The 24,428-nt window shown below is 43.1% G+C and overlaps 1 protein-coding gene across 1 annotated transcript; it reads left to right on the top strand.

The window, feature by feature from the left end:
- Positions 1-323: 323 nt before the first annotated feature.
- On the top strand, positions 324-21,631 carry SLC35B4 (solute carrier family 35 member B4; the record flags this gene model as incomplete). The annotated part of the gene is made up of 10 exons (XM_080701961.1): positions 324-400; positions 6,990-7,103; positions 9,658-9,760; positions 11,410-11,459; positions 14,316-14,397; positions 14,618-14,687; positions 17,239-17,348; positions 18,873-18,948; positions 20,269-20,344; positions 21,385-21,631. 10 exons carry the CDS (start codon positions 324-326, stop codon positions 21,629-21,631), a joined length of 1,005 nt encoding a protein of 334 aa, XP_080558087.1.
- Between the last annotated feature and the right edge of the window lie 2,797 nt (positions 21,632-24,428).

The raw sequence follows: 24,428 nt of genomic DNA, 5'->3' as shown, positions 1-24,428 counted from the left end.
GCGGCCCTGATCACGCGAGACTTCCGGGGCTCTCGCCCTGCTCTACTCTCAGTGGAGAAACGGCCCGCCCAGACTGACGTCAGGACGCGTGGTCCTCTGGGATATGTGGTCCGGCCGGGACTGGGACGCCCCCTCGGATGAATGGGGCCTGGGCTGACTGCGAACTACAGCTCCTGGGCTGGCCACGTCGGTGGCGACCGCAGGGGAAGTGGAGCCCACTGACATCCCCGGGGAGAGTGGCGCGCCGGGTGGGCGATGATCCGGGCCGCCTTCCTGGGGTAGCAGCGTAGGCGGGCGCTCGCTCTCCTTCCCTCGCACCGGCCATGCGCCCGGCCTTCGCGGTGGGCCTGGTGTTCGCAGGCTGCTGCAGTAACGTGATCTTCCTAGAGCTGCTGGTGCGGTGAGTGACCCGCTCGGCCTCTCCGGCTCCCGAGGCTGCTCGGAGGAAGCCGGCGCCCCCCGCGCTGCCCCGGCTGCATCCCCGCGGGGTCCCACCTGGCGTCAGCGGGACCCACAGCGAAGCCGGCGCCCGGCGCCCTGGGGTGCCGGCAGCCGGAGGCTCCCGGGTCCGCCGCCCCGCGGTCCTGCACACCGCCCGCCTCCCGGGAGGGGGCACCCAGGGGCTGCGGACGTCATCCCGGTCCAGCTCCGGGGGGCGGGGGATTGACGCCTGTAGAGTTTTCCTAGTGACTGGTGCAAGATCGGCAGGTAGCTGGTGGCAGAACCCGAGGTTCCTTCCACCAAGCCCCTTTCGCCCCTCCTTCCCATCCAAACTCCAGCTCTTTCCTCTGTTCTGCCTTCTAAAACAGTCCGGTTTTGTAACCTGCTTCAAAGTTGCACGTGTATTAGTGTCCCGCAAAGCCTTCGTGTCATTGGCTTTAGAGACGGTTATGAGTATTTTGCCCAAACATCTACATCTCAGTGATGTAGAAGAGATTATTATTTATGTAAAAGGGTCCAGGTGACCTGAGAACATATCCAGCTTGAAGATATTATCGCCTTTAAATTGGGGATGCATTTTGAAGTGTCACTAAATTGAGGCCGGTTGTGACACTTTCCTTAAGGGGAAGTAGGTCAGCTTTGCAAGTAATGTTGAGTACGAATGTGCAAGGTTAAGTGGACAGAAGCTGTTGGAGAAGAGACAACAGGTGGACTGGAAGAAGCTCAGGCCTAAAAAGCTCAGGTTCTGAATTTCCTCCTTGGCTTTGCCATCCACTGACTCTTGTGGCCCTCTCAAGTCACTCAGCCTCCTGTTTCCAGCTGTAAAATACTATCTACGGTGCCATCTTTGTTTCCACACTTATATATTATCACCATTGGCTGTTGGAACAGTTGTCACGGATTGTAATCTCTGTTTTTCCAAAAGTGAATCAAGTCCAAAAAAGTTAGGTGTCCTTTGACCATTGGTAAGGGTAGAACAAGTACTGGGCCCCATGATGTTTGCATTTCTAGTCCAAGACCTTTTCCCACCTATTACTTTTGAACTTGAGCAGCCCATAGATAAAGATCACCCAGTTCTTCATGTGGGTGCTGGAAGTGCATTTAATTTGATAGCACTAATATAGTCATTCAGAAGCAATGAGTTTACTTAAGCTCCGAAGGGACTGGGATTACAGGCATGCGCCACCACACTTGGCTTTCAGACATACTTTGTTTTGTGAGATGTTCCAGAAAGGTTGTGGGCCAATCTTTGAAAAGTTTATGAAATGTTTTCATGAATTATAGGAACTTCTTTCTAGATACTTTGACTAATTTATAAATAAATCACTCATTTATCTTTTTAACAAATCTATACTTTTGCATTCAACCATGGGTTTTCACGAAGTAGTGAGGAAATAAACTTATTAATCAATGGTACATGAGACCAAGTAGCAGCCTTTTTCTAATATAAGCTTAACTGCTTTACCTAATATGCTTAACTTCTCCTATTACCGATCAGGTAAATAAGACCTGGTTAGGCCAACTGGCCTGGCCTTTAAGATTCTTTCTAGATATGGTCTTGGAGTTGGTGACTTATCAGGGAACATCACTATGGAAAGCTCATAAATTTTTATAGAGCAGAAACTGTGCTTTCACTGTGGCTTCCTTAGAACCCTAAGGTGCCATTATAAATGGCAAGCAGAATTCTAAACATGAATGATAAAGTGACTTGGCAGGAAGGAGAGAACATTTTCCTCCAATTAGAAGACAAATTTATTTTATTTTCGCAGTACTGGGGATGGAACCCAGGGGTATTCTACCTCTGAGCTGTATGCCCAGACCTATTTTTGATTCTTTATTTTAAAACAGGTTCTCTCTGAGTTGCAAAGGGCCTCACTAAATAGCTGAGGCTGTCGGCGAACCGGAATCCCCCTGTCTCAGTTGCCCAATTGCTGGGATTACAAGCGTGAGCCCCCATGCCCAGCTCAAATTTATGTTTTTTATTTCTGATTGGTATAGCTGTAGTTGGGACTATAATTGGAGCTAATAATAAAAAAGAAACAATTTATCGTACCAGGTTGATTCCTTATCCCCCTCCTTTCTGGGCTTACATTCTATCTTTGCACCAAGAAATTCATACATCACCTATCTAAGCAAGGTCTTGCATGTCTGACATCAGGAAAATACTCTGAAATTTTTCATTTTCAATCAGAGTCCTAATGTTGAGTTAAATGAGAAAGGTTCCTATACGTAGAATCAGAAAAACAACAGGCATGAACTATCTGCTCAAGTCGTTCTCCTCAGAGTTGCTTTTTTTCTAAAATAAAAATTTGGATTCTTGCCAAAGAGAATTCAAAGTTAGAGAAGCTGTCTGCAGTTAATGAGTATAATTCTTGAGGAATAAAGTTCAAGAGAACAAAAGATTTAGGGAAAGGATTTCAAGTTTTTTCTCTGAAGTTTTAAAATGAATTACTAAAGTTAAATAATTCCACTGAGAGCTATACAACAGTACGTACTCTACAAAGCTCTCTAGGTTGGTATAAAAAAAACCTGGATCATATGAGTACACTAGTATATTAAAAATCATATGGAAATGCAGACAGAAAAGTAGACTAGAGTTGTCAAAGTATGGGGGCAGGGAGGAAAGGAGAAATGACTCCTGACAGGTCTGAGATTTCTTTTGGGTGTATCTAAAAGTAACTACTGGCAGCCAGGGTAATGTCACATGCTTGTAAGCCCACCATTTGGGAGGCTGAGACAGGAGGATCGTGATTTGTGGACAGGAGGATCGTGATTTGTGGACAGTCTCAGCTACTTAGGCCCTTTGTAACTCAGTGAGAACTGTTTCAAAATAAAGAATTAAAAAATAGGGCTGGGGGTGTAGCTCGGAAGTAGAATGCCCCTGGGTTCCATCCTCTAAGTACTGCAAAAATAATAATAATAATAATAATAATAATAATAATAATAATAATATAAAATTAGCTATTGGCAATGGTTGCACAACTAAAACCCATACCAAAACCCACTGATTTTTAATATTAGTAATAATAAAGGTATATCCAAACCCCATTTCTTTGCCACGAGGCCCTGAGAAATTTACCTAAGTCGGTGCCATGTGGCTCTGAGTGCCTTGCGCAGTGAAATGGGCATGACTGATATCTATCTCCATAAACTAAAGATAAAAAAGAATATGACTGCTTTAAAAAAACCATATGGGGCTAAGATTGCAGCTCTGGTAGAGAATTTACTTAGCATGCATGAGGTCCTGGGTTCCATCCCAAGAACTGCAAATAATAATAACAACAATAAATCATACGGAGAACACACTTATAAGGCGAATCTTTTTTAAAAAATAAACTGTCTTTTGACCTTTTAAACACTTGCTAATGTTCTGCATCACGTTTGTGTCAAGTGAGGCGTGCCCACGTTCATTGACTTGCTTGAGTGAAGACCAGACACAAAGGTGACTAGGACCTCAGCCTGCCCTCTGACCCTCCCCGGTGGCACTGGGTCCTTCCTGTTCATACTTCATGTCTGACTGTCCCATGATATCATGGGCTTGAGAGCAGATGTCATTCCTGTTGGGCGTTCCCTGCCAGCTTGCACCTACCTTCATGCGTAATAGGTTCTACACAACTGCTCTTTTACTGGATTGGCCTATGCTTTAGCTAGAGAGAGGATGGAAGGAAAAGCAAGGGGAGTTTCAGGCTTCTTTGGGGTTCAGTCTTGTGCTTGGCACCCCATTTGTATTTTCCCATCGAGTTCTCACTACAACAGTAACATATACTTTTCATTTTACAGATGAGAAAAATTGGTCAATCTGAATGCTTTTCAAAGGGTGAGCATGCGTAGATTGAAGACCTTTCAGGACATGCAAGACCCTGAGCTCTGGTCATCCTCATGCTTCTCTTGGCCTTTGCCATGCTGTGGCAGGCACTGTGCTAAGTACTTTTAGGGACTGGCGCATTGCCCTTGAGAGAGTCTCTATTTGTTTATTTTTGTGGTAGTAGGGGTTGGACCTAGGGGCATTCTACCTCTGAGATATACCCCAGCCCTTTTGTTATTATTTGGTTTTGAAACAGGGTCTTGCTGAGTCTTCCTAAGTTGCTCAAGATGGTCTCTAACCTGGGATTCTTCTGTCTCAGCCTCCCAAGTACTGGGATTACAGGTGTGCCCTATCATACCCAGTGAGAGTCACTTGTTCTTTTCTTTTTCTTTTCTTTCTTTCTTTTTTTTTTTTTTTTTTTCGCGGTACTGGGGATGGAACCCAGGGGCATTCTACCTCTGAGCTACACCCCCAGCCCTAATTTTTCATTCTTTATTTTGAAACAGGGTCTCACTGAGTTGCAAAGGGCCTCACTAAGTAGCTGAGGCTGGCCATGAGCCGACATCCTCTGGTCTCAGCCTCATGAATGCTGGGATTATGAGCATGCACCACCAAGCCCGGCTGAGAGTCACTTTTTAAAGATAAGAAAACTGGACATAGATAAGTTGGTTCACTTCCATTGTCACATGGTATGTGACTAAGGTGGATCTTGCATGTCAGTGTATGCTTTTTCATGTTTTATTTATTTTTATGCTTTTATTGGTGCAATGTAATTATGTATCATAGTCAACACGTACTTTTAATCACTGTAGAGCATAGTACTTCTCAGCCCTGTGCATCCTCTGAGACATACCCATGCATCTTAAAAACGCTTGCCTGTATGTTCGCACACATGTTCACACCCACTCCCAGGCCTTTCCCCGTCCCTACACTGTGGTTTCCAGTGCTGGCTGCATACTAGGATCAAGTGGGAAGCTTCTGAAAGTAGATTCCCAGGGCCCTACCCCAGGCCAACGAACCCAGCACTGGGAGAGTGCACCTCCTCAGGCGCAAGGGCTTCTAAAGAGCTCGGGCCAGAGTTCAAGAGCACTGTGCCAAGGACCAGCTAGTTGAAAGTTCCTTCTCTCTCTGAGCCCTCATCTTTAAGTGGATGGTTTTAATTAGTTCCTTGAATGAGCTAAATAGCTTACATAATTATTTATGGACTTCTACAACATTTAGCCTTGAACATGAGATATGCTGAAAGAGACATTGTTAAACTGCATGGAACGCAGGTTTCAGGGAAACCCTGACAGGCAGCAGAACTTGAAGAGTGGTGACGGGTCTGCTGCAGGGGTAAGCCTCGCTTGCTGCAAGACTGCTTTATGCTTGGGCTTGTCTGCTTTTATGCCTGATAGGTAGATGAAGGATCTGTGCTGGGCGTGGTGGTGCGCACCTTTCATCCCAGTACATGGGAGCCAGAGACAGGAGGATTGCAGGTTAGAGACCAGCCTCGACAGCTTGGTCTCAGCAACCTAGTGAGACTGTTTCAAAACAAAATTGAAAAGGGCTGGGGGTAAAGCACAGAGGCAGAATGCCCCTGGGTTCAATCTCAGTCCCTAATGACGCACACGCACGCACGCACGCACGCATGCGGAAACTTGTGAATCTTGGCATTGCTGTTCATTATTATACCACCAGAAAGAATGGTGCTTTTGATAAACAGCTTTGTATCAGTAAATAAGAGCACAGTTAAGTCCCTCTACTTACTGGCTTGAGGTGAATGTTTTTGGTCAAGATGAAGACAGAATACGACGTGGGTATTAAGGGAAATCTGGGTGCTGTGCACTTAGTACTTCTGGTGATGGAACAGAGCAAGTGGAGGGCCAGCTCAAGACAACTGGCAACATTTCATGTTTCACATGGCTAATTTTTAGAGTGCCTCAAGCTGGATATCAAAAGGAATTTTTTTACTTTGTAAATTTGTCCCTAATAGTCACTGTGGAAGATTCCCTAGCTGTTACGTAGACCACAGAAGATTTCCTAGCTGTTACATAGACCAGGGAAGAGCATCGGTTGAAATTCAAGCACTTGAGTGCCTGGTAGACTTACAGCACCTGCTAAGAGTTGTGGAGAAAGTAGACTGCAGTGGTATTTCTCGGTCTTCTTTAAGTTATTGTCCTCAACTCCAGAACCCTTCTTAGACATTTTTCTTAATCACTCCTCTATAGATGTACTTTCTTCTATGTATTTCTATGCTTTACACTTATAAAACGAGTAAGATTTCCCCCATCCCACGAACCAGTTTTTACTCCCTCAGCAACACCATCTAGAGCCGCGTCCCTGATATCACCTGGTCAGTGGTTTCTGATCAGGAAGGATAAAAACATCCCAGGAGAAATCCCAGCATATTTCTGTCCTGGGGCGTTCCTTCCTATTAGTTAAGATCTCAATAGGAATACGTGACCAGTTTCCTACAGTTTACGAGGAAAGCCGTGTCACAGACATAGCGGTGAGCATGGCAGAGTAATTCTCACTCACGGCCTGCTAGAACCTAGGGAAGAGTGAAATAAGAAAGTTTGACATTCTTTGTGAAGCATAATGCTAAATACGTGTCCATGGATAAGAACACCAAGAGAAGGAAAGACAGTGGCCGAGCTAAATCATCCTTCCTGTTATTTTGCAACTATAAATATAAGATGTTTTAGTGCCCTTTATCTTGATTTTTGTGTCTTATTTTTTCTTTTTGCTATTCATTATACAGGAAGCATCCAGGATGTGGGAACATCGTGACATTTGCACAATTTTTGTTTATTGCTGTGGAAGGTTTCCTCTTTGAAGCCAATTTGGGAAGGAAGCCACCAGCCATCCCAATAAGGTATCGCAGAGCAAAGTCTCTTTTAGCTTTGAGGTGTCTCAAAAAATTATAAAGTGGTGCCTATAGAAAAGGAGTACGATGCCAGGCGTGGTGGCGCACGCTTGTAATCCCCGCGCTTGGAGGATCACGCAGGTTCGAAGCCAGCTGTGCTGGCTTAAGAGACCCTGTTTCCAAATAAAAGTATAAAATAGGTCTGGGAGTGTAGCCCGGAGGTAGAAGGGCTTCCAGGAACCCCAGTACCACCAAAAAAAAAAAGAAAAGAAAAGGAGTATGAGGCATCTTTTACTAAGATTTATGTCAAGGGTATTAGTAATTTGTTTTATGAATTTAAAATATTGTGAAATTCCAAGTTGGCCTGTTTTTAGAATAAAATTGCTGCCATAACATTTAAAATAACTGTGATGTAGACTGTGTGTATGTGTGTAATATGGGGTCAGTCACAAAACCTACTCTCATCACAAGTTTTTAATGGTTATGGTTGATATGTTCTGTGTTTGTAAAGTTGTCAAATATGCCAAGAATGGCATCATTTTTTAAAAACAGTTGGATTTTGGAAATATATGGAAATATTTGGAAATGTGTGGTGCTTATACAGCATTGTAAATAATCTGATGGCGCTGAGTTGTTTGCTTTAAAATGGTTAATTTTATGTTACATGAATTTCACCTCTATTAAAAGAAAACAGAGGCCTAGCCAAGTCAGACTGTTGAAATCCTACCTCTCTTCATCAGTCCAAACTTGCGTAACTGTACTCATGGGCCCGAATAGAACACAGGGCAGTTGTGATGGTGGACAGTGTATTGGAGGTTTAGTTTTCTTGCCGTGAGAGATTGGAGATGGAAGTGTTACGTATCAGTTGTGAGTGCTTAAGAGCCATTAGAGAATGACGTTTTTGTGTGACATTCTCTACTACTCAAGGTTTATCCGTGGTGGTCAGCATTCCTTAACAGTGTGGGGCAGAAAATCTGGCTGAATTTTGTTAGTAATAATGTACTTTTCAATTTCTCAGTGCAGTGCTAAATATTCTGCATGTGTTTTGTTTTCATTGGCTTTCGTACCCGCATCGAGCTTTCTGTTCCTGCAGAGCACGCTTTACGTCATAGTGGGAGCCCTAGCAGTTTTTTGCTTCTTTGGCCTTTTTTGGTCTCCTCCCACTCTTTCCATTCCTGCAGCCATGAGTCAGGAATATATTCACCGTCGCCATAAGTTTTAGAGGAGTCTCATAGCTGGCAGGGCTCCCTGCCTCCCACCATTCATCCATTTTATCATGGCACCACCCGTCCCTGATTTCCATGATTTTCCGAAGAAAGTCCAGACTCCAACCTGCCCTTGAGGCACTCCATGATCTTGTCCTAACATCCATCCTCCTACACATGGCCCATTTGGGTGACTATTTTCTTTTCCGTGTGTTAAGCCATCATCAGCGTCGCGCATGTCATTCAACCTCATGTGATCTCGAGGCAGTTCTGTGTGGGCAGCCACGAGGACTAGTCAAAGTAGTTATCCTGAGAGACCTTGAGAAACTCAGTCTCCCAGTGGCATCTCTTCAAGACAGGACTGAGCACTTTTGGCAAGAAGCCCTGTGAAGTCACTAGTAGATGCTATTTGGAGGTTGTGCGGAAGTGGTTGCTAGTGATTTTGCACGTGGGTCATACTGTGCTCTGCGTGCATTGTTAAGCTCCTCAGATGTCCCGGGCTGTGCTACTGTAGCCTTGGTTTTGCTACGTATTGTGACGATGTAGATAGCTCCATATCTAGCCAGTGACACATGGCATCTCGTCAGAAGAGGTAACTAGGATCAACTCACTGTTGTTGTCAGATGTGCGGTAGAGTATGCTTGGGAACCTGCGCTCAGCATGGACATTTTTTGAAGAATATGGAACCATTACTCAGATTGTCCTGCACTCCTTAGTCATTTAAATGGTTGGTTTTTTTTTTGTTTTTTGTTTTGGTGGTACTGAGGTTGGAACCCAGGGGCTTTCTACCTTCAGGCTATACTCCCAGATGTATTTTATACTTTATTTGGAAACAGGGTCTAAGTTGCTTAGAACCTCACCAAGTAGCTGAGGCTGGCTTCAAACCTGTGTGATCCTCCTGTCTCAGCCTTCCAAGTGTGGGGATTACAAGCGTGCGCCACCATGCGCCACAACAAAAGAAAACCATATTGATATGTTTTAAGTCTCTCTCTCTCTCTCTCTCTCTCTTTCTCCCTCCCTCCCTCTCTCTCTCTCTCTCCATACACACACACACACACACACACACACACACACACACATATATACTTAAAAAAAGCATTTAAAACATATTTGGAACATTGAAAAACAAGCATTTCTAAATATATTTGGAAATTCAAATTTTTTTCATGTTCGCCTGGCTTTTGGGAGCTGTTTTTATGTGTAATAGTATTTAACGTCACATGATAACAGTGATACAATCTTTTTAGTGCAGTGGGAATAAGTAAGATACTTTTTAGGTAAAAAAATACATATTTTCTTCTGTGTTTGATTTTCTTGAAATAATGGCCCCCGTGTGACATGGTCTTCTCTGCCGCTAGGTATTATGCTGTGATGGTGACCATGTTCTTCACTGTCAGCGTGGTGAACAACTACGCCCTCAATCTCAACATCGCCATGCCCTTGCACATGATATTCAGATCTGTAAGTGTGGCCAGCTCAGTCGTGCGTTTCCTCTGAAAGGTAGAACTGAGTGGCACGTGGCAGGAATAGAAAGGCTGGGCTGGGGCTGTAAGACCAGGTTTGTGAGTGTGTGAGCAGGGAGGGCTTTCACCTGAGAAGTTAGGCAAAGAGAGGGAAATGGGTAAGGGGACCGTTGACTTTTATTTATCTGCTCTCTGATAGGTAGTTAATTAAAAAGACTAAGTTTTTCCTGGGAAACAGATTTTACTTTCAATTTTCTCCATCTGACTGATTTTTATATTCAACTTTCTGTTAATGTTATTTAACTTATTACCACTTCTTGCTTCTTCCTCCATAAAATTACATTTACTTGTAGTGCATGAAACAGGTACAGATTGAGTGGCTCGTATCCAGAATGCTTGGGACCAGATGTATTTCAGATTTTTAATATTTGCATATACACACTAGGTATCTTTGGGGGTGGAACCTGAATCTAAATATAGAATTCATCTATATTTCATATGTACATTTTTATTTATTTATTTATTTATTTATTTATTTATTTATTTTGCGAGTCTGGGGATGGAACCCAGGGGGATTCAACTTCTGAGCTACACCCCCTGCCCTATTTTTTGTTATTATTTATTTTGAAACAGAGTCTCACTAAGTTGCGGAGGGCCTCACTAAGTAGCTGAGGCTGTCTGTGAACCGCAGTCCTCCGGTCTCAGCCTCCCAAATACTGGGATTACAAGCGTACGCCATCACGCCCGGCTTTCATATGTACCTTTAAACAAAATTTTATATAATGTTTTAAAAAATGTTGTGCATAAAACAAGATTTTGTGGTGTAGAGTTTCCCACTTGTGGCATCATAAAAACGTTCTGGATTTTGAAGCATTTTGGATTTTCAGATTAGGGATGATCAACCTGTCCTTCTCTTTTCTGATTTCTCTTTAGCAGAGACTTGAGTTGACAGAGGGGATTTTTCTCAAAGTAGCATAAGCTTTCTCCTTTGCCTAATGTACCGTGGTAGGTCTCTGTGTAGCTTGTATACACATAAGAGCAGTGTTCCTCAGAAGAGCAAGGAAGGCCTCAAGGAGCATGTGGGTAGGATTTTAGAAGAATACAAATGGGTGGATAACATTTCTGTGTGGCCTGAGATTTTTGTGATACATAATATGCTATTCCTAAAGGGACTTTCCAGTGCTAATTGTAATTATTAAGATGACCTTTAGAGAACTGGGCACATGGTAGCCTTTGAATGAACACTTGTTAATTAATTACCACCTTTCTATGGAAGATACATCCTTGCATGACTTATTTCATTAATATTGGAGGTAGGGAGAAGCTTATTAAAAGTCTTATAAATTAGATAGATGGGAAACTTGGCAAAAAGAAATTGATGGTATCATTTGTTTGTATTAGACATAGCTTCAGCCATGGCTAGTTACTGAGAATGGTCATTTTTATTCTCATTGCCATCTTTAAAAAGTTTGATTCACATTGATTTTTATGGCCTCTGTTTTTGCCATTGTAAGAACACCCGGACCTTATTATTCATTCTAGCCTCCTTCATTCCATGTCTTCCCTGTCTGTGTTCCTTTTCATCTGGAATTATGTCATTTTCTCTCCCTAATGTGCTAACTCTGTTACTCTCTTTTCTTTTTGCAGGGTTCTCTAATCGCCAACATGATTCTAGGAATTATCATTTTGAAGAAAAGGTAAGTAACACACTTCCTATTTTTTGTATAAAAATTATATTCTAAGCCGCTGTCCATAGAGTAGCATCTGGTTTCCTTTCCCGCTGTAGCATTAAGTTTGCTCTTGGCCATCTACCTTTTCTCTTAGTTCTTTCTCTCCAAGTGAAGCGCAGTGGTCTGGTTTCCCGAGATAGTGGACAGGTGAGAGGCCCTCCCCCAGGCCGGAAGCAGCAGCGTCTGCACTTGGAGCTGACGAGCTGCTGTCATCGCTGAATCTTTCGTACCATACTAACCCACAGAATCCACCGATAATAGAATTTTAGTATGTCGTATGTCACCACTCGTCACATGTGACTATTTACATTTATATTTAAATTACTTAAAATGGAATAAAATTAAATATTTAGTTTCTCAATCTCACCAACACATTTTATTCACTCTTGTATGCGTGGGGGGGGGGGCAGGTACTGAAGATTGAATCCAGGGGGCATTCTACTTCTCAGCTACACCCCCAGCCGTGTTTTTTTACTTTTCATTTTGAAACGGTCTCACTAAGTTGCCAAGGCTGACCTCAAACCTGCAGTTCTCCTGTTTCAGCCTCCCAGGTACTGGAATTATAGGTGTGTACCACCGCGCCAGTCACATTTAAATGCTCAGTAGCCACAAATTCCTAGTGGAAATAATATTGAAGAATCCAGATATGGAATTTTTCCAACTTCATAGTTCTGTGGGCCGGTGTTGTCCTAGAAGGTGCTGATCAGCACAACAAAATGAGCTAGGAAATAATCACACTATTAAAAAGGAAATTCCCAACAAAGACCCAAATAGCCAAGAAGATAGGATGAATGTCTGGGGTGCTTCTTCAAAGTTTTTGTCTTCCATCTTCCTTTTCAGCCTCACACATCAGTGCCAAAAAAGAGGGACCCTGAGGAAGGATAGCACATAATTTCTCAGGGAACATTCACTCTTGCTATTAAGACCAGAAGTGTACAAGTTGATGCTAATTTTTCAGTGTATTCAGTACTCAGTGTTAGAATTCCATATACCAGCCGGGCGTGGTGGCGCACGCTTGTCATCCCCGCACTTGGGAGACCGAGGATCACGCAGGTTCGAAGCCAGCCGCACTGGCTTAAGAGACCCTGTTTCCAAATATAAAAAAGTATAAAATATGTCTGGGAGTGTAGCCCAGAGGTAGAAGGGCTTCCAGGAACCCCAGTACCACCAAAAAAAAAAAAAAAAAAAGAGAGAGAGAGAGAGAGAGAGAGAGAGAGAGAGAGAGAGAGGCCCTGTTTCCAAAAATAAAAATAGTATAAAATAGGTCTGGGAGTGTAGCCCGGAGGTAGAAGGGCTTCCAGGAACCCCAATACCACTGGGAAAAAAAAAAAAAAAGAATTCCATATACCACCTGGGAAATTAGCTATGAATTCATGGGTATGGGGACCTAAAGTTTTTAAATAGTATGGGCTGTGTCTTAAGAAGGACAGTTGTCCTGGAGGCTCCTTATCATAGGTCCTTTATCTCCTGAGGCTCATGTATTCTCCAGATAAATACCAGTGTAGCTGATTTATTTCTCCTAGGTTCTGCGTTTAAGCATACATCCATGATGGCCAGGTGTGGTCAGGTGTGTTGTATTTGAGGGGACCATTGAGCTTCATGGTAAAGTAAAATTCACCCTGGAACAGACCAACCTATGATTTTGATTTTGATTTATATCAGGGACAAAAGGACATGTCATAAAAGTAATTGGATTCCCTTGATATTGCCTCAAAATGTCAGGGGCTTTTCTCAAACATCCTACTCTTTTAAGAGTTGGTTATGTTTCTGCCAGCTAAACTCTATTTATCCAAGGCTTGTAACTCTTCTATGTGTATCACCCATGGTGCAGGAGCTTCTATAAACTAACTTAGAGAAATAAGGTAAATGTTTTATTTGTCCTGGATAGCAACCCCTCAGGTTCATAGCACGGCTCCTCATTTGAGGATCATGTGTGTATTTTCGGTAGTTGTGCCCTTCTGTTTTTTGGCCTGAGCTGTAAACTTCTCCCAGTTGATCTTTCCAGACTGAAGATAGTGCCCACCTCCTCACCATTCTGCTCTCTAGCGTGGGCCTCTTGGCCCTTTAGTTTCCTTTCGCTGCTTCTTGCCAGTTTGATCCGCTTCTTATAGGTACTGTGACCAAAGGATACAGTGCATTTGAGTAGCAAAAGATGATTGGCCATTTTACACGTTTAATTTCTTTTAATCCTTTCCTGAGGCCTTCCCTGATCACCAAGAACCTGAAAGGGACAGTAATGGTGCTATTTTAGGTAATGTGAAATGCCACTGTTATTACTACACATAGTGCAATAATTTGAAGATTTCTCCCTTTATCCAGCTGTGCTGATATTTTTAAAATGGCATATATGTTATTTAGAGATTAAACCCCCCCCCCAGAGAATGGAGAATTAAGTGACTTCCTGATCACCAAATGCTAATATTTTTTCTTTCTCTTGAGCGATGTGTGTCTTATGACTCAGGTTTAGGCTCCGTAAAGACAGGTAAAGCCACAGATTCTATTTGACTGGGTTGGGCTCGCATTTGGACTCTTGAGAGCAGAATGCAGTGCCAGATCTTGTTTGTTGTCTGCTTCTATTTTTGTTTTCTGATGCCACAATCTGTTTATCAATAAACTGTGGGAAGCAAACTATTTTAACCAACTTCAAGGAAAGATGTTGTTTAAGAACGAATCAACGTCCTGTGTCCTTCAAGCACTTTCTTATGTGGACTCTGCCCTCCCTTATATTTTAACAATTTGTACTTGCATGCACCATCTGACTGAAAATATCACTTGGAAATGTGTATCTGTTTCCCTAAGATGTCGTTGTTCTTATTTTTGCAGATACAGTATATTCAAATATACCTCCATTGCCCTGGTGTCTGCAGGGATATTTATTTGCACTTTCATGTCAGCGAAGCAGGTGGTAAGAATCAGCTCACAAATCAGTTATGTCCAGTACTTGCCACTGGGGCTCAGTTTCAGGCAACTTAATAATAAAACAAACTAAGATGCTTATATAATGTAAGGACTTAAAACACCAAAAGAAAAGCGGAGGGAAATGGGTAACGTAAGCGTCTCCCTTTATCTGGGCATGTTGCATGCAGTTCTGGCCTCTGTACCTGGTATGTTTTCTTATTTCCTAGACCTCGCAGTCCAGCTTGAGTGACAACGATGGATTCCAGGCATTCGCATGGTGGTTACTAGGCAAGTACGGTAATTGCAATAAAGCTAATTGCCTCGGTAGTTGTTTGCTTAGTTTTCTCCTGAGGGACATGTTCTTGGCAAGAAGCTGCATCTAAACAGATTATGCCATGGAAGAGAGGAGAGCCTGGGGTCATACAGCTAATGAAAAAAGCAACTGTCCACGTTCACAGCCATGCGCTCTGCACCATGGATCCCCATCTTTCTTGGTTGCCACTGGCAACAAGAACAGTGTGTGTCTACTTGCCCACCACACTCTGAGGGTGGTATGGAGTGCCCATCTCTTCACAGCCTGTCAGCTAAGCAGAACTGTCTGCAAAGGGCACACAGGCCAGTTGGCTCCAGAATTCCAAGGGACCCGTTTCTACACCTTAGCTTCATTTTCTTCAAAAGATAACCATTCCAAATGGCAGCGTTCCCCAGTCTAATTAGTCATCATAATCTCCTGAGAATTTTTTTAAACAAATACAAATTTCTTCCCACGGGTGATGGTGCATGCCTATAATCCCAGTATTGGGGAGGCTGAGACAGAAGGATCACAAGTTCTAGGACAGCATTGGCAGAGTATCGAGAGTCTCAGCAACTTAGTGAGACCCTATCTCAAAAGAAAAGAAAACGGGGCTGGGGATGTAGCTCAGAGGTAGAATGCCCCCAGGTTAATCCCCAGTGCCACAAAACAAAAATAGAAATGCAAGTATATCTTTGTAGGATTAATTAGGCAGTTCCTCTAGAGGCTTTTTCTCACATGTGATTTGGAGGGGAGAGTCCAAGCACTTTCAATAACAACAGATTGAGACTGACCAAATATAAGAGAAAGAGCGCAAGAGGACTGTCTTCTCCTTACTTCTTGATTCTGCGCTTTGAGCGTTATCCCTTTAGGTCGCTTATTTTTGTGTGTGTGTGTGTGTGCTAAGAATTGAACACTGGGACATGGGACATTCTACCTCCACAGTATATCCACAGCCCTTTGTAATTTTGCCTTGGAACAGGGTCTCGCTAAGTTGCTGAGGCTGGCCTCAAACTCACAATTCTTCTGCCTCAGCTTTACAAATACTGGGATTACAAATGTGCACCACCACGCTCAATTAGGTCACTCTTCTTAACACAGAAAGAGCTTAATGAGTTATAGAAAAATACTTTACCCAATGAGAAAAATTATGAAGAATATAAATACACAATTTGTAGAGAAAAATTAGTTTCCAATAAATTTTATGTTCGGCCTCACCTAGTCATCAAAGGAATACAAATTAAAACCAAAATATAATATTTTTGGCCTGTCATTGTGGCAAAATGATAAATGATTATTCTCACTGCTGAGGGTGCAGTAAGACAAAACCATTTTTATATAAATTATTGGGGGTTTAAATTGACACATTCTTTTTGGAAAAATACTGTATATTGAGTTTTTAATATGTCTGCAACCTTCAGCCCAGTAATTCCATTTATAAGAATAATTTTGTTGAATACTAGAGAAGTATACTTCCCTAGTATTCAACAAAATGTTTAAAGATTTGTACACAAGGATATATACATATATAAACTTTAGTGATGAAATACTCTAAGTAAGCATTCTCATTGAAAGACATTTAAGTATGGCACAATCACATGATAGAATAATATACAGCCAGTAAATCACACTTTTTGTATAGGTGGTACTGGAGGTTGAACTCAGAGACATTCTACCTTTGAGCTATACACCCAGCCCTATTTATTTTTTATTTTGAAACAGGATCTCACCAAGTTGTGGAGAGCCTCTCTTAAGTTGCTGAGGCTGGCTGAGAACCTTTGATCCTCCTGTCTCAGCCTCCCCAGTGCTGAACTTTTAGGTGTACATCACCATGTTTGGCTAAAAAAAAAAATTCATTATTTATTTATTTATTGTGGTATTGGGGATGGAACCCAGGGGCATTTCTACCTCTGAGCTATTTTTTTTTTTTTTTTGGTGGTACTAGGGTTCCTGGAAACCCTTCTACCTCTGGGCTACACTCCCAGATCTATTTTTATATTTTAATTTGGAAACAGGGTCTCTTAAGCCGGCAAGGCTGCTGGCTTCGAACCTGCACGATCCTCCTGTCTCTGCCTCCCAAGCGCGAGGATTACAAGCATGTGCCACCTTGCCTGGCTCCGAGCTATTTTTTAGTTTTTATATTTTTTGAAACAGGGTCTCGCTGAGTTGCGAAAGGCCTCTTTAAGTAGCTGAGGCTATCTGCAAACTGTGACCCTCCGGTCTCTGCCTACCAAATGCTGGGATTACAAGCGTGTGCCACCATGCCCGGCCATTTTAATGAAGGACTTGAAGGGAAAATATGGAAAAAGCAATATATATAATTGCATATATTATCTGATCCTATCTTAATATAAAAATATGTACATAAGTGCATAAAAAGATGTAGAAAGCTATAAAAGAACAGAAAATAATATATGATTTTTTGTCTTTAAATTTTTGTACATGTTCTACAGTTAGTTTACAATATTTGTAGAACTGTGAACAATAACTATTCTTTAAACATCTGGAAATGAACAAATGCAGACTGTCTTATAAGCCAGTGTTTTTGTATTTCAGGTATCGGGGCACTGACTTTCGCCCTCCTAATGTCAGCGAGGATGGGTTTATTCCAGGAGACTCTATACAAACAATTTGGGAAGCACTCCAAGGAGGCTTTATTTTATAATGTAAGTAACTTCTCGATATGGGCAAGATGAAAATTCCTAAGTTATAATATGCTATTTTGAGTGAAATATGCCATCCTTCTGATGTAGTTGAAAGATGAGTTGGTTATCAGTAAACAGCCTTGGGATCAATAGACTGGAGTACTTTATACTAATTTGCGTTCTGAGCCACAGTTTATCTACATAAGATAGCATGATCGACCAGTGTGAATAAAACGCGTTATAGCCTGGCATGGTGGCGCACACTTGTAATCCGAGTACTTAGGAGGCCGAGGCGGGAAGATCACGGTCTAAAGCCAGTGTTGGCAATTTAGCAAAGCCTTCTGCAATTTAATAAGACCCTCTTTTCAAATAAGAAATGAAATCAGGCTAGGGCTGTAGCTCAGAGGTAGAATGCCTCTGGATTCAATCTCCAGCCCCCGCTATACACACACACACACACACACACACACACACACACACACACAAACATGTTAAGCAAGAGCAAATTCTAGGGATATGGAGACCTGATCTGCTATGATCTTGTAGATGGGATCAGGCTAAAACCAATATGGGAACCTAGAAAGGGAAAATAAGTTTCAGAAGCCCCAGGCCAAAGGAATGTGTACAAGCAGGCATCTTTGACATAGTTTAGGAAGAATAGGGTCAAGAGGCCTAAGTCCGCCAGATGGGTTTTTTTCATCCGATAGAGTGTTTAATTATTACATGTGCTTTGTGTTATAGCTTTGGATCTAGTGCCTCCTCCTCCCCTTCCCTCTTCCTCCTTCCTTTTGGCTACTGAAATATGCCTGGAGCACAGCCAGCCCCTCAGGGTCACGGGTGCGCAGCTACCCGGGGATTCTACCACTACCAGCTTTTTATACTGAAGTTGCAAACATGCAATTTGAGATAATTAGTTGGAGCAAGAGTATGTGGCTGGAAATTTTTTAAAGTTCAACATTTTATTGGGCTCATATCTTCCATTTAGAACAATGCTAGGTGCGTAGTAACTGTTCAGTAAGTGTTAGCTGTGACTCATGGCTACTGTTGCAGTCGGTGGGGATTGTCACACAGCACCTTAATCTTTGCTTACCTATTGTGTCCTCTTCACTCTCTTCTGATTCTTGTCTTCATTTCTTTTTCCCTGACCTCCTCTTGCCCCAAACGTTTCCCACAAACTCTTTTGGAAATCTGTGTATTCTTTATAATTTTCACATCTCTTGTTTGCTTAACCTTTGTCGAAAAAACCAAAAAACCATTAGGGCAGAATGAATGTGTGCCATCCCCCTCTGCAAGGATGCTGGCTCTGCTTTGCGTTGTGTGTGATGCCGTCAGACTCCATGAGGGCAAGAGCCGTACTTCTGGGCTCTGAAATCGGGCTATATAATGTCAAGTGGGCAGAAGCTCTAGATACATTCATTGACTTAGCCACATTTGCCTTTCCTTATAGTGCATAGCAAACGACCGACATAACTTCCTGTCATTGTAAAGCCATAATTTTTCTGTAATGTTCTTGCACTTAACTTTCTGAACCATTTCTTCCCACAGCACGCCCTTCCACTTCCTGGTTTCATTTTCTTGGCCTCTGATATTTATGACCATGCGGTTCTGTTCAATAAGTCTGGTGAGTTTAGTGTCTTACAGTAGAATTACCTGTCAGTTTTTGGGGCAAAGTTTCAGTTTTGCTTCCTTTCCTGTTCTTATCTAAATCATTGGCTCCACCCTCCTCTCCCTGCCCCACCCATCCCTCTCTACCTTCCAGGAATATAGATAGTGCCATTAACCAGTAGTTGCAGCAGCAGAATCTTTTTATAGCCACTTTTCCATTATTTTCAAATGAAGTAAGGCTATACCTTTACTTTTTTTCTTTGGAATTTGCATGTTTGCATCTGAACACAGAATGTTAAACTTTTTGAAAAATCAAACAGATAGTAGCAGCTCACGGCAGAGGCTGGAGCCCTGCAGAGCGGCCAGCGGCCCAGCTCCCTCTGCGGCCGTCTGTCTTTTCTGCTGTGAAAGGCAGAGCTGTTCGCACATCACACTGCCTTGGTGCTCAGCAAGACGGGAGCGGAATGATGGCAGAGCTTGTTTCCTAGTGACAGGCTAGACAGGCAACAAAATAAGCAGAACCAGTTTCTAGTATCTACAGTGTAGCTGGAAGGCAGTCATTGACGATAAGTTAGAGGTTGTTGGTCAAATTGAGAGAGACAGACAAATGAACACAGGGAAAGAATAAACATCTTACCTCAAATGGTACGATGGTAAGTGTGTTTTGTAGCATGGCAGTGGGTGCTCATCTGAGTGTGAGTCAGGAAGTTATGACTGCTCTCTGCAAGCATGGTAAAGGTGTGTAACGTTTAAGAAAGTCTCTGAGGTCTGAATCACTCAGGATCATCGCCAATTGTTAACGTCATAGTTGAGAAGACCTCTAAGAACCCTCAGAGCAGTGCCTCTCCTGACTGTCTGGAGTCAAGGCAAGTCAAGTGAGGTGTGGTTGAAATCTATTTGCAAGTGAAATATGCTGCTATTTCTGTCATGTTTAGTCTGTATTGCCTTGTTCAAAAGATGAAAAGTTTTGCTGTCAAAAGTGATACTGGAGCTGGATATGGTGGCACACGCCTCTAGCTCTGGTGCTCAAGAGGCTGAGACAGGAGGATCACAGGCTTGAGGCCAGCCTCAGTAACTAAGCAAGGCCTTCAGCAACTTAGGGAGACCCTGTTTAAAACTAAACAAATAAAATAGGGCCGAGGGGTATAGCTTGGAGGTAGAATTTCCCCGGGTTCAATTCCCAGTACCACAAAAAGAAAAAAAAATGATATCGGAACTGGGTGTATAGCTCAGCTTAGGTGCACAAGGTCTTAGGTTCAATCTTCTGCACTGCCAAAACGAAAAAAAGAAAAAAGCGCTGTACCATTGTGACTGTATTTCCTCACGATCGTTGCAGAGCTCTACGAAGTTCCCGTCGTCGGTGCGACGATGCCCATCATGTGGTTCTACCTCCTCGTGAATGTCATCACTCAGTATCCTTTGAACTTCCTTGTCGTACTCGAGTCCCCTCCATGATGTCTTGGATAGACATGTTCATCCTTCTCTTCTGATGGTGTGGGGACATGATTTGGTTTTTGCCCTGATTTTTTTTTTTTTTTTTTTGGTGGTACTGGGGTTCCTGGAAGCCCTTCTACCTCTGGGCTACACTCCCAGACCTATTTTTACATTTTTATTTGGAAACAGGGTCTCCTAAGCCAGCGCGCATGGCTGGCTTCGAACCTGCGTGATCCTCCTGTCTCTGCCTCCCAAGCGCGGGGATTACAAGCGTGCGCCACCACTCCCGGCTGCCCTGATTTTTTTAGTAAGTGGGAGACAGGTGTGCAGAGGGCGGAGAGCTGGTGGTGCAGTGGGTCGGTGAGTCACAGGAAGGTAGAGGGGAATGCTCTGGGTAGAAGCAGGGGAGCCTACTAACTTGCTAAAAACTAATGTATGGCCTGAATGATCTGTGATTTTTATCTGAGACTCTCTGATATTCTTATATATTTCCAGTGGTCACAGCGGCTAGAAAGTTCTGAAAGAAATTCCAAATTAAGAAAAACTTAATTTATTAAAAATAGTTCTTTTTAATAACCATAAATTCATTTTTATAAAAGTTACTAAGACTTTGAATTCATGAAATGTATTGAAATTGACCTCGTTCTTCTGAGGTCACCTCATAGAGTGAGTTCATTTTTGAAAGAGAGGGCGAAGAAGCTGGGGACATGACCAGACCAAAAAAAAAAGTGGATGGGATTATCCTCACTGACCGGGTCACCCTCTTCATGTGGGTGACCTTTGACTTCAGAGGTGATCTTTGTTATAAACTATAGGAATAATCCAGAATAATAACAGAGGTCGCCAGGTAGTTTCTAGTTGGGATCGGGGCTGCGATGAGGAACAGGCTTCCCGTAGGACCTTCTCTTGAGGAAGAGCCTCCGAGCAGCCGTTCAGACTCGTGTTTTCTCAGACTGTGAAACTTTAAGCAAAGAGTCATGCCAGAAGTTAACAGACAACTACCTTAACTCCGGGCCAGGTACGTGTGCATCCGGGGCGTGTTCATCCTCACGACGGAGTGCGCCTCCCTCACGGTCACGCTGGTGGTGACTCTGCGCAAGTTTGTGAGCCTCATCTTTTCCATCTGGTACTTCCAGAACTCCTTCACGCTGTGGCACTGGGTGGGCACCTTGTTCGTGTTCATTGGGACTTTAATGTACACAGAAGTATGGAACAACCTCAGGACCACAAGAAGTCAACTACACAAGGATGACAAGATGAACTGAGAGCGGCCCGGAGCAGCAGGCCCTGGTGTGTGAGGGAGCCCTCGGGCGCCATCTCACCTGGCTAATGTTGAATCGCTCCAGTACTGAACCAGAGGTGCCCCAGAGGTTCCTCAGAAAGAGGGAGTCTAATTTCTCTTGGCTATCTAGTCGGTGTTTGTAGACTGAGTAGACATCACTCAACCCTAAAATAGAAAAAAAAGAGTAGTTCTGTCCTGTTGAACAGCCTGTTTATTTGCTGTTTCTATTTTGTCTACCAGAATATTCAGAACTATACTCATTTGTTGAGTTCTAAGCCTGAGAGCTGCTAGTTTTTTATCCAAGATCGCAGACAAGATCACACCCTTGTTGTTCTGATGATTCTCTGCCCTAACTGTCCTGTCCTTCCTGTGGCTGTGTCCCTTTTCTCCTGTCCTCTCCTCATCTCTAGGTGTTCCAGGCTCCACTATCCACTGAACACCTGAGCGGCCGAGTGAACTCAGCCCGGGAACGATGGGGCTGGACCTCGGGAAGGAGGTGCTTGTCCCTGTGCACCTCGTCCTGGTGTCCCTGGAGCAGACCAGTGGACTCCTCCCTTTTCTCACATTTGCTTTTCTTTGTTGTTGTTCTATGCAAACGTCAGGTGCTTTCCCATCTACTGCTTTCTGTGCTTAGAACAATCCAGCTGCATCTCATGGCACAGTGTTAGTTAAGAAAGAAAAGTTGTGTGTGAATCAGGAAGGAGACTTTTCCCTCAGTTCTGCACACAGAGCCTGCTAGCCTGTCTCTGAGGGGGGCCAGCAGCACAACCCAGTTCAGCAGACCCTGCTCAGCAGCCAGAGAGCCACAGGGCAGGTCCCACATGGGAGGGTAAGTGTGAAAGGCTCCACACCGGAGGTTCAGCTCTGTCTGCTCTGATGGAGTCCGGGCCAGTCAGGTGGGTGTGGGTGTGATGTATAAATCTGTAAAAGTCTCTACTCCAAAGTTACTCTCTTTTTCCTATAAGGTGTCCTAATGTTCTTGGTGAGTATTAGGGGCAGGTTACATGCCCTTTAATACAGGTGCACACATTTCTCTTGCTAATCACTCAAGGGTTGGTTGTTCTCACCCAGGGTGATGGTGGGAAAGAGCAGCACTGCCGGTGAGCGTGCGCTACTGCGGTTGTGTGCAGCTGAAGAGCACGGAAGTGTCTCCTAGTTCCTCTTCCTCTACTTGGTCCCAGAGCCTCTTCACATCTCTCAAGTACAAACTCTTCTGTAAGCATCTAGACCCGCCACTTTCTGCATATAGACCAAGACCTGTCATGTTTTGCCCGATGCAGATGATTCTTAAATTGAGATGTGGCTCTCTGGGTCCCCTGGGCTCGCTCCTGGCTGTTTATTCCACTGTCTGGAGACATTCTCTGATGGGTCTAAGTGGCGACAGTGAAGGGAAGTGTCCTCAACCATTGGGTCGCTAGGGAAAAGCAGTTAAGCTTCCTCACTTTTTACATAAAATACGGATACTGTTTCCCCCCCAAAGTCCCCGGGTTTACAGGCTGATTTGTCCTTCTGGGCATGGACAACTTCTGAGTGCCGGTAATAGTCTGTTCTCAAAGATGCTGAATTAGATTGGAACCCATTCATGAACTCAAAAGCTACTTGCTTTGAAATATGTGGAGCTCCTTGGACTAATGGTGTCATAAATACCAAGTGTTAAATAGCCTCTTAAACCAACAAAAGCTACTTTTTCTCCTTATCACTGAATAGAAGACTGTCCCTAGGGACTGTTTGCTTGCTGCATACCTGGAGTCTCTGGTAAAGCCTAATAGGACATAGCCTTACATAACATAGGACACCCTTTTTATTTTGATGGGAAGAATTATAATTTGTAGTTATTCGAGGCAGTTTGATATATGCAGTCAGGACTTAAGTGGGCCTTCGGCTTTAGATTTTGGTTTTAGAGTATGTCTGTTCTTAAGTATGTATACCTCTGCAAGTCTTATTTATTCATACAAAATAATAATAAGGGTATATATGGACAATAATAGATTAGACCACTTGTATAGTAAAAGGAACACTTAAAGGAGCAGAATGCCTGAAATGTCCTGTGAGTTGTTTTTTCTCCCTGGAAGCTAGATATAAGGAAGTGTGTCTGGCAGACATCAAAATACTGTGTGTGTGTGTGTGTGTGTGTGTGTGTGTGTGTGTTACTAGGGATTGAACTCGGGCATTCTACCTCCAAGCTACACCCCAAGCCCTATTTTATTTTATTTTTGTTTTGAAACAGGATCTTACTAAGTTGCTGAGGCTGGCCTTGAACCTGCAACCTTCCTGTCTTAGCCTCCCAAGTACTGGGATTACAAGCATGAGCCACCCCATCCAGCTGTGAATACTTTTTTTTTTTAACCTGCAGTTAAGTTTTTTTTTTATTTCCCTTGGTTAACTTATTTTTCAATCCAGGTTTGAATTTTCCCCCAACCTTTATTAAAAGGATAAATAAACTGTTTTATAGATAACCAGACTCATACTCAACTGGAGGAGAAATGTCTCTAAGATGCCTTTCCTCTTTCTCTGTCAGTACTATGTACTTTTTTGCTTCAGAGATACATAGTTTGTTTATAAAAGAGTTTAGTATTTAAGCCATCCACACCTCTACCCTAGAGTAAAAAATCAGTTAACGAAGGACACTAGCTATAAACTATAATGCACATGCCCTATGTCCTCATATAACAGTGTGACTTGTGTAATAGAGGAGGTAACAGGAGAAGACAGTGGGTGTTAGAAAGATATTAATACCTGCATATTCTTTGCGAAGGCTCTGTTACATTAGAAATGCTATA

This window comes from Muscardinus avellanarius (genome assembly GCF_963383645.1).
Source record: "Muscardinus avellanarius genome assembly, chromosome: 9".
Classification (NCBI taxonomy): Eukaryota; Metazoa; Chordata; class Mammalia; order Rodentia; family Gliridae; genus Muscardinus; species Muscardinus avellanarius.
Note: the sequence above shows the minus strand (reverse complement) of the source record. Positions and strands in the feature narration are given on the sequence as shown.